General features: G+C 39.8%; 1 protein-coding gene across 3 annotated transcripts; it reads right to left on the bottom strand.

The window, feature by feature from the left end:
- Positions 1-168: 168 nt before the first annotated feature.
- eps8l3a (EPS8-like 3a) lies at positions 169-10481 on the bottom strand. Of its 3 annotated transcripts, none has more exons than XM_049578778.1 (20): positions 10311-10481; positions 9536-9622; positions 9349-9422; positions 9190-9254; positions 8944-9102; positions 6555-6704; positions 6408-6472; positions 6195-6319; positions 5933-6120; positions 5709-5814; positions 5501-5574; positions 5321-5395; positions 5065-5210; positions 4296-4440; positions 4166-4212; positions 3992-4088; positions 3766-3870; positions 3137-3222; positions 1195-1327; positions 169-1112 (listed from the first exon to the last, which is right to left on the bottom strand). In XM_049578778.1, the coding sequence occupies exons 2-20, from the start codon at positions 9598-9600 to the stop codon at positions 1101-1103; spliced, it is 1917 nt and encodes a 638-aa protein (XP_049434735.1). In that variant the 5' UTR covers positions 9601-9622; positions 10311-10481; the 3' UTR covers positions 169-1100. The 3 variants fall into 3 exon arrangements, with proteins under 3 accessions (XP_049434735.1, XP_049434653.1, XP_049434812.1); XM_049578696.1 differs by having other exon boundaries at positions 6195-6322; XM_049578855.1 differs by having other exon boundaries at positions 5933-6099; positions 6195-6322; positions 10311-10480.
- Positions 10482-10773: the final 292 nt, after the last annotated feature.

A 10773-nucleotide genomic window follows, 5' to 3' on the forward strand; every position in this document is an offset into this window, starting at 1 on the left:
TGTTGTCAGTAACAGCACACCACAACTAATGATACTGTTCACTATTGATTAATCCACTGACCCTTTACTGGATTAATCGATTGTTTGCTCTGGAAATGTTAGAAAAATGAGAAACCTGCCCATCATGATTCCCTATAGTGCAACACATCTTCACATTTGAGGAGCTCGAACCAGAACATGTCATTTTTATTTTATCAATCATCACAATTGTTGCTGATCATTCTTTTGACAATCAACTAATCAATTAATTACAGTAAATGATGGCGCATGAGACATAATTCACAAGAGACAGAACAGCATTTAAAGGTACTGTTTTCTCTGAGCAGTAACACAACACAAAAACATAACCGTTAATCAATTATATGCTCTGCAGTATTCACAGATTTATAGTTCACACTGATTTGTTTACTTGTTTATGTACTAACTTCTGCGTGCATTAATTACAAATATTCTGATACTCACACTCGATATGTTTATGTTCAGTTGTTGTTTATCATAAAGTATCTTTGTTTTTACACAATCTTGTAATTTTTTTTTTTTTGACATGGGATTTGTTCTAATTTTGTGTCCATTGATCTGTAGCCATATTATTGCCTGAGATGGATTGCCAGTGTTTAACAGATTGAGATGCCTCTGATAAGGTTCATGTTTAATGTCTCTACAATTAAATAAAGCATGTTTATTCACTAAAACCTTGTATTCTGTCAGATAACTTTTATTTACAGTTTACAGAATGACTACATAGATTCAGCTTTTTCCTCACCACATTTTGTTTTACATAATTTAGACCATTACACTTTATAAAATGTCTTACTGTTAGCATAGCATATACACTGTATCAATGCACTTTAATTTACACTTGATTGAATAACTTACCAACTCATCTGATTTCATGTTTTCTCTGCTAATATACATTTCAAAATTACATTTATATTATTTCATACAAGGTTTTATAGGACAACATGTAATTCCAAACAAGCTGTAAACCAAACCTCATGTATTATTGCTCAATATGATCTGAAATCTCACAGTATGTGGTGACATTGGTGGCTGGTTTTGGTCCATGATGATTTCTTGTTCTTCCTCTTTGATGTTCTCTCTTACGTGGCAGCCTACAGGGTTAAAACAAACAGTCAGGGGTGTCTGTTTTCATCAGTGGAGACAAATGAAGCTGCACAGTGGTGAGTCACTTACAGCCATGGCGGACTTTACTGCTTGTAACTGGAAGAAGACTCGTCCCCCTTCCTCTGGACACACTGTCTTCAGTTCCTCTCTGGTCATCCCCAGCAGCATGGAGCCGCTCAGCACACCCAGACAACGTACAGTGCTGCAAGGGATATTGATCTGTCGTTAATTATCTTTGAGGTTCTTCCAACAACAAAAGTGTTAATTGATCAAAGTGTAACTTGTCAGTTGAGTGCAGGTTTGTAAGTTAACACTGAAGTGAATAAGGGTCTAGCTTCAAAAACACATTTCCATTTTACAGTACTCTGCTTTCTGCAGCCTCTGATTGGCTTACCTTGACATTTTTACCCATCCTCTCCTCCCTAAACCTAACTCATCCAACCAGGCCCTCAAGAACACTGCTCAGCCGTGCAGCCAGTTTTTCCCAGTGGCCACTCGCGAGCAGCAAAAATTAAATATCCCCTGCAGTCCAAAAAGCATTTTCCCCATAGACCTCCATTATAACAGAGACGTCTGTAACACTGTTGAGATGACACCTTGGACTGTAGACAAAGTCAGTCATGTTTCTGTCATGTATTTTTTATCCATGGAAGTTTTATATATGTAAAACTTTCCTCGAGCCAAGAAAAGGGATTTAAAAATGTAAAGTCTATGAGCTGAGCGGGAACTTGTGGAATCGGACCAGCGGGAAACTCACTAGCTCTACTGATCATCAGCTGCATACCCCACAAGTTAGAAACTTTTTTTTTTGGTGTTTGCACCAGGTGAGCAACACCTTTGGAATAAAGAAACACCATTTTGGCATCTGGTATTTAGATATATGCCTTTTATAAATCTATGAATCCAACTGGCTAGCTAACGTTAGCTGAGATGCTAAAGGAGATTGGATGTGTTAAAATGAAGTCCACATTGGCACGCTAACGTTAGCTGAGTTTGTTAAACTGAAGTCCACTGTGCTTACGCTGGATGAGATGCTAGCCAAGGTAAGTTAGAGAAGGGCTGTGAGAAGTGGGAGGGCATGAGTTGCGGCGTAGCTGTGGCCAGATATAAGCTATTGGGCCCTTGCGCCACATGCCCACTTGTTTCTAATCCCACACCTCCAGTTTAATACAGGCTCTCTTTTCAAATCCAAACCAAGACAAGATAAAGTAACCCTGATGACATTAAGTCAACCCTGACATCATCAGGGTTATGACATCATCAAGGTTATTTTGGTCAAGGTTTCTCAAATTCTGGACACTTCCCTCCAGAGCCACAGAAAAACATTATACAACTGTTTTTAAGACCTGAATCTCATACGTAAAATCAGTGAAGTGACCAAAAGCACTAGCAACAAATACACTACAACTCTTAATGTTAATGGAGGCAGTGCCAGTATTTTGGGGGATCCAGTAGCCAGCACATATCTGGGCCTTCCCTCCACGCTCTGGTCATTTCGGCAAACCTCTATGAAAATATATCTGCATGTGCAAGCAGGTAAATAAATGCTGTTCAAACGTGATTGGTCAACACTGCTCATACTACAATGGAAACCAGAACACTCTTGATAGCAAAATGTTGTCTCGTTGCCTACAGATTCATCACACATATGCAGAAATTTGCTGATAGAGAATAAAATTATGCGGATTTGCGTACTAAAAAATGACATGCAATGCAGTAAGGAGAAACAGAAACATACTGTTAGTGGGTATCGACTTTATCAAACATCTTTAACGCAGATAATAAGCTGATTTTAATTTGTAAATTCAGTCATGTACGTGCATCGTTAAAGGCTGATGGAAGTCTATAACTCTATTAAAGTGTTCACATTCAGGTTTAATATAATATAATTATGGTAAGAGACACCACCTCATAGATTTGAGTAGCTTTTTTCAAGTTAAGTGAACTAATATAAACTAGATTTATTGTCTATGTTAACTTAATACTAAATTTAATAACTGTAAGTACTTACATTTTAGTAAAGCCCTTGTCTTCAAGCCAGGCTTTCACGTCTGCAGGCTTGGACCTCTTTGTGAGGACAGGGGAACCTTCAGTCTCCTGAAAATATGTGATGATAATGCTCTGTGATTTTACTGAAATGTAATGATGAAAATTAGACAGTGCATCACATATATAAATAAATTACACTGTGTTAACACAAATTTATATAAACACAATGTTAATGGCATGAAGTGAGGTTTCCAAATATGCTGAATGAGCCACATTTTGTAACCATTCTGCTCATATTTGCATTTGTTTTTGTTTTGTATTGCTGCAGCAGTGACTTTTCTGCTTCGATTTATTCTGGTAAATGTCAGCCAAAAGGTCAAAATCACTGAGAGGTGACACATAATTACTGCTCACACAAGCGCACTGTGTAAGTAGTAAGTGCTCAGTTTACAGTACCATTTTAAACAGTAATTGCATTTCCTCCATTCCCACCAGTGGCTGAGAGAGTGTAATCTGAGACCAATATCCTGTTTTCTGACATTGAAGTCGCTGCTTTCCTTCACAGCACGATCACCCAGTGACTTTCTCAGTCATTGAGGATCCTTTTAAAACAGAGTTTAAGTCGACCTGTGGTGTGCCAGTTCTGCTCACCTCGACATGCTTCTCGTCACTAGCCTCCAGGACATTATTGGGTACAAAGCCCTCGTCCCCTCCGCTGTTCCTCACTTTCCACCACTGCTTCGACTTGTCCAGCAGCTGAGGAGGGACAAAGCAAACAGTAGCCAGGGTGTTGAGGAGCTGTGGCCGTGTTCTTTTCTCTTTTGTCACCACTCAAATAGAACAGAAACAGTAATAAATTCATGTCACTGATGCTCACCTCGACTATGTCTCCTTTCCTGACAGTGAGCTCTCTGTGGTTTCTTGAGATGAAGTCACACACAACACGCATTTGACGCGGTTTGGACTCCCCTGAGCTGAAAATCACAAAGGGCAGCAAAAATGTAAAACTCTGAACATAACACTGAATTATATTTAATGTGCCTGCGCGTACCATGCTTTTTGTGGGGCATGAATTGGTGGTGTCCACTTTTCTGCAGTCTACACACACAAAAAACACGGTCTTGTTATGTTTCTGTCTATCTGTGCTGGTGTCACACTGAATGTTTGATGTGGGGGTTTACCTGGCTGGGTCCAGGTTGTTGACGCTCCTCTCTTCTTATTGGTTCACGGGGTTCAGGTGCGTCAGTCACTTCAGGGGGCTGCCAGCCGTCAAAGAACTCCAGAGTGTACGTTGGGATGTCCTCGTCGTCTTCTGGCCATTTGGTACTGATGATATTGCCAACATCATTATTATCATGACACTTTTCAGGCAGAGACACCACAGTCGGATTTGTTTTACTAAACCAAACTGAAATGCGTGTATAAAAGCAAGTGTCCACTGGTTGACGAATTACTCAGAAGTCCAAACTCTCTGTTTCATATGTATCCTCCCAATGCTGAAACAAAACCTGCAGTTTTGTTAAAACACAGCATAAAATGGAAATACTCACGTATAAGAGCTTTAAAAATGTATTTAACTACAGAGTACTTTACATCCATGACCCTTGAAGTGGACAAAGATGTCCATTTTCTAGAAACTTTTGTAGTGTCCAACAAAAGGTCACAGGCAAGGGTACCCTGTAATGTATTTTTATCCTATCCATGACCCTTCAAGTGGACTGTCATTTAGCCATTTGTTATTGTTGCTGGGATAAAAATGCATTACAGGGTCAAATAATGGATTTTCGTGCTGAAAGTTGAGATTTTGAAATTTCACCCAGATTGACACCCCCATGCAAAAAATCACCCCCTGTGACCTTTTAATTTGTCTGTGAGGGAGTTTTGAATTTTGGAGATGAACAAAAATGTCCAGGGGTAACACAATAGGTCCAACAGTGTCCAGTGTCTCACCTGGGGATGTTCCAGGGGTCGCCCAGTGACTGCCACAGCTGGTCCTCCTCTGTGGAAGCTTCTTCACTCAGGAGACGGAAACACTGAGGCGTCAGCAGCGGCGCCACGATGGTCTGTGGCAGATCCTCAGGGCAGTGAGACACCACCTGATGAGGAAAAGAAAAACTCAGTCTTTTGAACTTTATAACAGCTGTTCAAGTTACTCAGTATTACAACTATTAAAGATTGTTCAAATTTAAGCCATGAAGTCACTTACAAACGCTAATGTGGAGAATAGGGAGTGAACCAATTCAGGAGCGCTGGGGTTATTGATTTTTCCATTGAGGTCCGCCTGTCAAGGGAAACATTTCACTGTTACACACACTGTAAAACTACAGAGTGAACAGGCAACAACTGTGATGATAGTATGTAGATGTGGTTATGTAATGATACATACCAAAAGGTTGAAACCACATTTGATCTTTTGGAAACACACTACAAATTCTGCTGTAGGAGGCATGCCATCCATGACTAAAGAATCAAAAATTAAATCAAAAACACAAGATGAAGACTAATGACTGATGATGTTGAGTATAATATCACATTTTTTTTTACAGAATAGATACAATCATGTATATCTGCCTCCATTTTTTGCATTGAACTACCTTTTCCTTTTTTCTTTTTCTTCTTCTTCTTTGCATTTTTAGCCACGACCGCAGCTACTTTTCCCATGAAGATTTCTAAGTCACTTAAGATATGATTCAGGATATCCTGTAAAGACAGAGAGAAGAATAAAGTCATTCCCTCATTCTTCTTCTCCTAAACATGTTCTAAATGTACAGAAAACAAAATATGTCACAGGCGATCAGTGTGTCAAATATATACTCACTACACTCCTGTTCAGCTCTGTGTATGGGCGTGAAGGAGGTTCTTCTTCGGTGGTGGAGGGCTGCGGTGTTGGTATCTCCTCCCTGGGTGGTGGGGCCTCCTCCTCCTCCTCCTCCTCCTCCTCCTCCCTCTGAGGTACAGCCGGTTCAGGCTCAGGGACGTCTTCCTCTTCGACATGCACAAAAGATGCTAAAGGTTTGTATTGATTTCATATTAATAATCAATGCAGCATTTATTCACAGTATCTCCTGTCACACACTCACCATAGTCAGGGGCCATCCACTCGAGCACCGGGTCAGCTACAGGCCTCTGCCCCTCAGCTTCTGAGGATTGTGAAGCTTCATGAAGGTTTGTCAGTCCCTGGTGTCTGGCTGTTAGGCCTGCATTGCTGCTACAAAGAGCGTGAGAGGCGTTTTAAGGAATTAAATCAATACTCAGGTTTCAGGTATTTGTTCTCACCGATTTGTTGTTCTTACCTGCTCCTTGAATTATCTCTCCTGCGTGACAATGCTCTCGAGAGCTCCTTTTGAACAAAGTCAGCCTGAAAGAACAACAACGGTGACTCACTCGTTTATTTCACAAAACAGTCATAGTAACAGGCATTTCCATGGGTTTATCCTCACCCTGACTTCTTCACACTGAAACATGAAGACAGTGGTGGTTTGTTTTCCATCTGGCTGGACCGACACTGTGAGCAGGGATTTAAACACCCCGGTGTTAAGCACAGCCTTTAGCTCCAGGATGTCACTGAGAGCCATGGACTCCAGCTCCTCCTGAGAAAACACAACAGGTTTGCATACACATAAACAACTTCACAGACCTCTGCATATACATTTAAATCAAAGGAAAGACTAATTTCTTGTACAAAGGCACTCTTAACTTAGAAACAAAGTCTAGAATTAGAATATACAAAACAGTATAAACATCAAAGATACAGTTTATTAGTATGGTTCAGGGCTTCACTGTTTCTTCTCTGAACCGAAATGATATGCAGCTTCTTATTTTTAAAGGATACAGGAAGTGCTGAGTTGAAATGACAGCATGATGCATTCAATTTAACAGGGCAAATGGGAGTAGATTAAAAATAAAAACAGAGAAATACAGAGGGAATGAGAAATAAAGGCCCATGTCTAATGTAGTCTGTTTCAAATTAAGCTGGTACCCTCTGCAGTTGTGATAAGTGAAGATTCAGCTACTATTTGTGAATTTTATTTTTTTTAATAACATTCTCCATTATAAAGAAATAACATTCTTTGCTAGCTTCATGCTGATGGCAGCACTCACTAGGTTGCAAAAGTGTCTCGGCTGTTTCATGCCATAATTTTTCTTTTTTTTACTCTGTATGGAAGTCCCTAGAGGAAATATCAATAAGACTGGGGTGTTGCTGCCATACAGTTGTCCACAGCAGCAGATTGCAGTGTTTCTATTGATCAATGTGATGGCTGTGAGGAGAGAAGTTGCGGAAGTCAGAAAGAAAATAAAACATGCCAGGCTTTTTGTCGGGACCCCATGAGGCATCCCAGTTGTAGTGTTGGTTAATGTCTACTCTGAGACACTATACAGGATAAAACGATGGACTATTGCAAGTGATACACATTTGTTCACGATCTGAGCTGACACCGTAAGGTATCATGTAGTCTGAACCCCGCGTTAGGCACAAACAACTTGGTAAGGTTCATGGAAAGTTCATTATTTTTGGCTGAAATTAGTATTTTATTAAGGATAGGGATTTGAGTCAAAATTTGTACTTTGTAAAGGTTAGCATACCGTCACTGTCATAGTTATAATAACAACAGCACTGTTAAGGTTAGGGAACAATTGTAGTCGTGGTTAAAAGAAACCAATGTTGACTCATAGTAGGAAACTGGAAACAAACTGATTTTTGTCGTTAAAGTCTGAGGTTTATAGAATAACATCGCATGATGACCTCCTTTGCTCCTGGACAAGAGTCATAATTCATACAGACATGAGATATTTGCTGAAATAACAGATTTTTTGGGTGGGACACTCTCAAATATAGAATTGTGCATCATCTGCATAGAAGTGAAAACAGATGCTATGTTTGAAGATGATAGTACATAATGACAGCACATTGCCTGATATCAGACACAATTGTCAATGCGTTACACTGTCCTTTAGTCCAACAGTGTGTCCACTTTAACCAGTTTCTATGAAGAGGAGGACCAGCCAATCACCAAAGACCAACGTATCCACCTGAATCTAATGTCGTATTAAGTCTACAGTGACGTTAAGCCATGTTTTACCAGGGTTTCAATAGTGGAGCAGGGTGAAGTCAAAACAAACTACGATATCGGGGAATATTGACAAGACATGTTGATTTAGAACAACCTCTTTAGCAGCATCTATCTTGTCTATAGTGCTCACCATTGTTATTACTCCTCATAGGTTCAGGCACATCACCTGACAACAGCTTGACAATGACATTAGTCGTGCCCGTTGCGCTGATTGGCTAATCATTAGTCACCCTGAGGTGCTCACTGGTTGTTTTTTTATTTTAACAGAGAAACTGCTTTTTCATGTAAGGAAGTCAGATGAATCAGTCAACTTTAAGTCAGTGGAGTGAGCAGATTCAAAGGTCTGGAGCCAGGAAAGGCATCATTTACAGATGGACAACAATGGGACCAGCACTGAACCTTGGGGTGCACCATATGAACTCCCCATTGGAACCAAAGTGACCTTTTAGATAAGACCTAAACCAGTGCAGAGTTGTGTTCGAGAGAGGCCAATTACCATTTTTAAGATTTCTAAAAGGAGATCGTTATTGACTATACCAAACATAGTGATTCAGTGATTGTGGTGTTCAATAAAGTTGAGATCTGGTGCAGGTAAAGGCCATAACATTTATGATTCACTTCTATTTTTAGCCTCGTCTAATCATCAAGTGAGCCTTTATACCCTGGGTGGAGTCACTGTAATCCTGGAAGAGACTGCTCCTATCAGATTTGTATTTTATTTTTTTTGACCAATCTGTCGGTGTCACACGTTGCTTACCTTGGTTTCAACGTCTGTGAGCATCAGGTTGGCTCCGCGCACCTCCAGCACCATGTTCTGACCCCACACACGACCCATCCCATCCAGCACCTTCAGCCGCTCCACACAGTCCTCTATGTTTCTTAACTCCTTCCCATTCAGGTCACATGTGAACAAGTGCTGCAGCAGAGAGGCATAGAAGCATAACATTAAACATGGCATGATTCAGGAAAGGTTGCTTTATATTGATAATTTTACATATGTTACCTCCACTCTGTACTGCAGTTTGTCCATCATCTTGTTTACTGATACTGCGTACTCCCTCCTTTGCACTGTTCAAACATAAACCAGACCTCTGTGTTACTGTAAAATTAAACTGATCAGGTGTAACCACTGTTTATGTTGAGTACAGCAGTGTTAACTCACAGTAAATTGACTTTGCACTGGGCCTCGACAGATTTGACACCTGTGATGACACCTCATCCATAGTAGAGTAACCACTGTCACAACAAACCCAAGCACTTTTCAACACTGATCATCTGCTGATTAATAGTCATGACTGAACCAATCAATCGATTGATCCATCAACAGCATGAAATTGTTAAATACATACTTAGACTGGAGCGATCCTGCGTAGCTTAGGGTGTCATTGCCAAAGAGACTGTTACTCCTGGACATCTTCAGCACTGACCTAACACACCTGTGGTATCAGATATGATATAAATACACCATACATTTGTAATATCAGTGGTATGAGCAGTGTCAGCAACCTGCACCTGTAATAAATATGTTGGGAAGTTTGTTGTGCCATCAGTGTTGTTTCCAAAGTAGACCAAAGCTTAGACATCTCAAGCTTTGTTAGTTTCAATTTAGAAAAACACAACTTTTACTACATTTACAGACGTCAGAAGCTAGATTAGCCTCAAATAATACCATGTTTATTAACAATAAATTAATAAACAGGTCCTGATAATCATCAATTAGTCATCATCACCTAGCAACAAAGAACTGTGATCAACCTAACATAGCAACGACATCTTGATGGTGCCACTGGAGTATTTTAAAAGTGTGAATATTTTAATTTAAGACAGTTTGTTGACTGTCTTATACCACAACTGTAGATGAAAACCAAATGTTAATGATCTATTTGACTACAGTAGAAGAAACTCAACATATTTCAAACAAAAACACAGCATGGTTGAGGTTATTTAGTCAAGAAAGCCTCTTGTAATCAGATCGGTTCTCAAGATCTTCTCACCATCAGTAATATAAGGAAGATTATGATAAATGAAATGCAAACACACCACAACGCTTCACTACAGATCGTTTACACATATAACAAAGACATGTCCAGTTTAACGTTAAGATTCATAATCAAATGTTCTTACCTTTAACCTCTGGTAGATGAATGTAGCTGTATTATCTATCTTTTAGTACAAACACAACTCATATTTTAATCTCGCACCTCAGTGATCGACATACACCCAAGACTTCCTCGTGAAGCAGAAGGACAAAGTCCAGTGTCAGTAGCAGAACTGTCTGTGGGAGACTGAGTCGAGCCAGTTAAGGGTGTGAGATCTTTAGTGCGGCATCCCATCTGAGCAAAGGTTACAAGATACAACGGAAATCACCCTGGAAAAGCTTAAAGGTCTCCGTGTCTATAAATAAACTTATGTTATCAGCAATGTAACATCAGCAATTTGTCATTTTACAGTGTTGTTAGGTTGAGATTATTGTACCAACTCTTCTTTTTTTTCTTCTTCCTAACTGAAAATGAAAAATTAGTTTACATCACAGTGAATTTAAAATAGATCTACAGAGGAAGACGAGATAGAGAGGTGTTCATTGCAT

The sequence above is a fragment of the Epinephelus fuscoguttatus genome, linkage group LG1 (assembly GCF_011397635.1).
Source record: "Epinephelus fuscoguttatus linkage group LG1, E.fuscoguttatus.final_Chr_v1".
NCBI classification, from domain to species: Eukaryota; Metazoa; Chordata; class Actinopteri; order Perciformes; family Serranidae; genus Epinephelus; species Epinephelus fuscoguttatus.

Excerpts from the sequence above, each read along its gene's own strand:
- eps8l3a (XM_049578696.1), bottom strand. The coding sequence starts at position 9,600 with ATGTCCAGGAGTAACAGTCTCTTTGGCAATGACACCCTAAGCTACGCA. Across the intron at positions 9,423-9,535 it reads GCAGGATCGCTCCAGTCTAA|TGGTTACTCTACTATGGATG; the intron begins GTATGTATTTAA and ends TTGTTGTGACAG. Across the intron at positions 1,328-3,136 it reads GACAAGGGCTTTACTAAAAT|CACTGTACGTTGTCTGGGTG; the intron begins GTAAGTACTTAC and ends TATCCCTTGCAG.